This window comes from Belonocnema kinseyi, chromosome 7 (assembly GCF_010883055.1).
Source record: "Belonocnema kinseyi isolate 2016_QV_RU_SX_M_011 chromosome 7, B_treatae_v1, whole genome shotgun sequence".
Lineage (NCBI taxonomy): Eukaryota > Metazoa > Arthropoda > Insecta > Hymenoptera > Cynipidae > Belonocnema > Belonocnema kinseyi.
Genome location: NC_046663.1, coordinates 76,839,466 through 76,843,428, shown reverse-complemented (window position 1 = coordinate 76,843,428; position 3,963 = coordinate 76,839,466). Strand labels below are relative to the sequence as shown.

Genomic DNA, 3,963 nt, shown 5'->3' with positions numbered 1-3,963 from the left:
TTTCGCAAAGTTCATGATTTTTGTTCATTATAATCATAAATAGCTTTTCCTAATCTTCAGTTTTATTAATAAAATTTGAAGTTTTTAATGAAATTACATTTAGAAATCCTTTTTAAGTCTATGATGAAACGATTTCTCCAATAGAAGTGAACTCGGTAAACATTAAGTGGTTTAAAAAAGTTAAAAAATAATATATGTTTTCCAATGTGAAAATGACGAAATCTTCATAAAAACTAACAATAGAATGAGTAGGAAATATGAGTAGGAAATTATAGAGGTAATTATTACCTCAAATAAAAAGCAGTGAATAATATCCGGACCTCCATATGAAAAGAGTGTTACTAGAGGTATTCCAATTTATTTACATTATGCAATGTAAACGAGTATGAAAGTGTAATGTTTTACAATATGAATTCAAGTACACTTTTACTGAATTTTGGGTACATAATCCTATAAAAAAAACAATTTCCCGCTAGAAAAAAAATGAGACTGATTTTATCTCACTGATTCGTGTCTATATTTCTCATTTCTTACTATTTCAACTTGTTCCATTTTGCACTAAGCCTTACAACGAAAAAAAATTAGACAAAAAGTTAAGACAGGATACAAAATAACATCAGTGTTTCGATCTGCAACGAAATAAATCAACATAAAATATCAAGAAATACAATTTTCATCATTTTTTCTGTTTTGTGTCTGTTGCTGACTATTTCTACTTCACAATTTGTATATTATATTTAGATGACTTACTAATTGTTTTCATGTTTATCCTTTATTATTGGTATATGCGTTCGACTGTCATTTCTGCTAAATTCAAACATTTAAACTTTTGTCAGGATACTGAGATCTGCGATATGAATATTCGATCATATAATTTGCAACAAAACATATTATTATACTTGATATATTTCAGGTTGGATTATTATACTTGTATATAAAAGTTTTAAGACATTAAATACGTTCGTAATTGTTTTTAAAACATTGCTAAAAGATTTTCCTTGGACATATTTCGTAGACAAATCCCATACAATGAATGTTTGATTGTTTATGAGGCTTTCACAGTAAAAAAAATAGTAAAATTGACTAATTTACTGATTGTCTAGGAGGATTACTTGTTTGTGTTTGGGTTACATTAACCGAAAATCTAATTAGTTTCACTACTTTGTTTTATAATCGTAATATAATGTTTGAAAGCAATGGATTTTTACTATATAGAAACAAAGATCTCAATATATAAAAATTCAATTTTTTATTTCCGCTTCTTCTGTGAATGAAGTAATTTACTGGTATCGATATACAGCTTATATAACTTTTTTTCTTTATATTGCAACAACTTCAATAAGCAGACATCTTTACAGCTCAAAGAATAATTTGTATCGTCGGTGAATACACTCAATTCTGTTCATTGAAAACATAAATTAGTTTGGAATTAGTCATAATCTAAAAATATAAGCAAGGTAAATTATCAAACACTTCAAATTATAGCACATGAGAATTTATTATCTGGATCACATTTATATGTATGATTTCTCATCAAAAAGCATAAAATTCAAATTGTCTTTAAGTCACATAATTTATATTTTGGTCGTTCGTGGAAATTGAGGCATTTTATGATAACCTGGATTCCTGCATGGTCCCGCATGGGCGATTTCTATATCTGAAAGAGTTAATATTATTTATTACAGTGTAGATAATCATATTCCTATAAAAGCTATCAAATCTTAACTAATGGAATGTATTATATTTGGAATGTAGTAAATTTTCAAAATTGAATTATTTTGCATTGAACCTTTTCAAGTTTAATCATTTTATTTCAAAAGCGTTCAAGGGCATGTGACACAGCCAAATACCTATATTACCGGCCTCACTTTATCAGTTCATTGAATAATTTTTGGAACTTAAGAACTTTTTATGTAAATAAAATATCGAGCTGAAACTTTGGAAAATGTAGTAGAGTGCAATAAAGTACGTTTAGATACTGCATTTTGGTAGGAACTTCACTGAAAATTATTTCATATTTTTTCTGAACCTCGACATTTTCTGAATGTTCGAACTTTTTTTATACATAAAATATCGGTGTCAAACTTTAAAAAATACAAGGGCAGAAAGAAAACTACGTTTAAGTGCAAAGCTTAATAATAAAAGATGTAGAAAAAAATATTTCAACTATCAATTCCATCGGCATCAGTCGGTAACGTTGTACACGAAGATGCGAACCCTGACGGCCACTAGACGAGGCTCTATAGGGTTCCTATTTTCGTGTACAACGTTACCGGCTTATGCCGGTGGAATTGATAGTTGAAATATTTTTGTTACCTCTTTTATAATTAAGCTTTGCACTTAAACGTAGTTTTCTTTCGGCTCTTGCATTTTTCAAAGTTTGAGACCGATATCTTATGAATAAAAAAAGTTCGAACGTTCAAAAAATGTCGAGGTTCAGAAAAAAGATTAAATAATTTTCAGCGAAGTTCCTACCAAAATGCAGTACCTAAACGTACTTTATTGTACTCTAATACATTTCCCAAAGTTTCAGCTCGATATTTTATTTACAAAAAAAGTTCTCAAGTTCAAAAGAACATTCAGTGAACTGAAAAACTGTGATCGGTAATATAGGTATTTAGCTGTGTCACATGCCCTTAAGGTTGAAAATGCTTTTGATTATAAGCGTTTCAAACTGAACTATTTGAAAAAGTGGCATTTTAAGGTATTTCAACAATTATTCCTAAGAAAATCAGAAAGTGGCCTTATGCGAAACTAACCTTCTCTGCAATTGTCTCTGATACATTCACATGTTTGTAAACCAAAAGTCACGTATTTACCACGATGGTTTGTGCAAACTGGGTCTTTATAGGATTTCTAAAAAATTAATTTTTTTTCAGTTTAAATTTACGGGGAAACCCAATCGTTTTTTAATATGAAAAATATCTTGTAAAATTGTATTGACTTACGCCGCATTCAGTTACACATTGAATCATCTCATAAACATTCTGAAAAAAAATAATTATAAATGTTATACAGAAACAAGAGATTTTCATTTTAGGAATTAATATCACTACTGTTACTATTGTTTATCCTACGTAATGCGAAAGAGTAGAATATAAGTAGTAGTTAAGTTAGACTAAGGATGGAATTGTAAATATATGTACAGGGAGCGGTGGCCCTCAAACCCGTAAAAGGGAGAGATTAAATACATACATACATACAATTTTAATTTTCGAAACGGGAGAGAATATAAGTTTCAAATAATGTCATAATAATTATCAGTTTTCATTTATATATGTGCTAGGTATATATGATAACTTCAGCTGTTCGATCTAGATAATTGCATTCGCACTAATATTTGTTTAAATTATTCTTTCGGTTAAAGTAAGTTATTATAGTGGTTAGGCAATAATTCGGGAAGGTTTAGCAATCAAAAATGGTTTTAAAACAGTTCACAACTTTTTAGAAGTTATCTTTGTATATTCTATAATAAGATTTTTAACATTTAAAAAAATTCCGTTTCTTAACTTTTTGAAAAAAATTTTGAAATTGTTTATTGAACATTTTTTTATTTTAAGAAGCAAAATAAGGAGTTTTTCTTTTTTCAAGCTGCTTTACACGTTTTTTCTGCGCATAAAAGGAATAATAACTTCGGAAAAAGTGTTTGCTTTCTTGGACCTGTTAATATTATGAGGATACTTTTATTAAATAAATTGCTTTGCCCTTTAGTCCTTCTTTTTTGAATGGTTCGTAGTTGATATTTCAGATTTCACACATATCTTTCTACGTGTCCTCAGTGGACTTATGAACAGCTAATCAATTTTAAGGTTCTAGAAACCTCGTTTATTGTTTTAATTTGATAGTAACTAATGATTTGTTATGTTCACAATCGGGTATGATAGCAGATATCGCATCAAATTTGTCGTAATTATAGAGGCTTCAGAGTTGGCATCAAAGCGAGGGACATACATAATAATATGG

At 28.9% G+C, this 3,963-nt stretch overlaps 1 protein-coding gene across 1 annotated transcript in view; it reads right to left on the bottom strand.

Annotated features, from left to right (window-relative positions):
• Positions 1 to 1,515: 1,515 nt before the first annotated feature.
• The window catches only part of LOC117177475, a 3,314-nt gene continuing 866 nt past the window's right edge, over positions 1,516 to 3,963 (bottom strand). The window contains exons 3-5 of the mRNA XM_033368197.1: positions 2,949 to 2,987; positions 2,760 to 2,856; positions 1,516 to 1,657 (exon numbers count right to left, since the gene is read on the bottom strand). Of these exons, the coding sequence (XP_033224088.1) occupies positions 1,575 to 1,657; positions 2,760 to 2,856; positions 2,949 to 2,987 (219 nt within the window). The 3' untranslated portion in view covers positions 1,516 to 1,574. The remainder of the gene's footprint in view (positions 1,658 to 2,759; positions 2,857 to 2,948; positions 2,988 to 3,963) is intronic.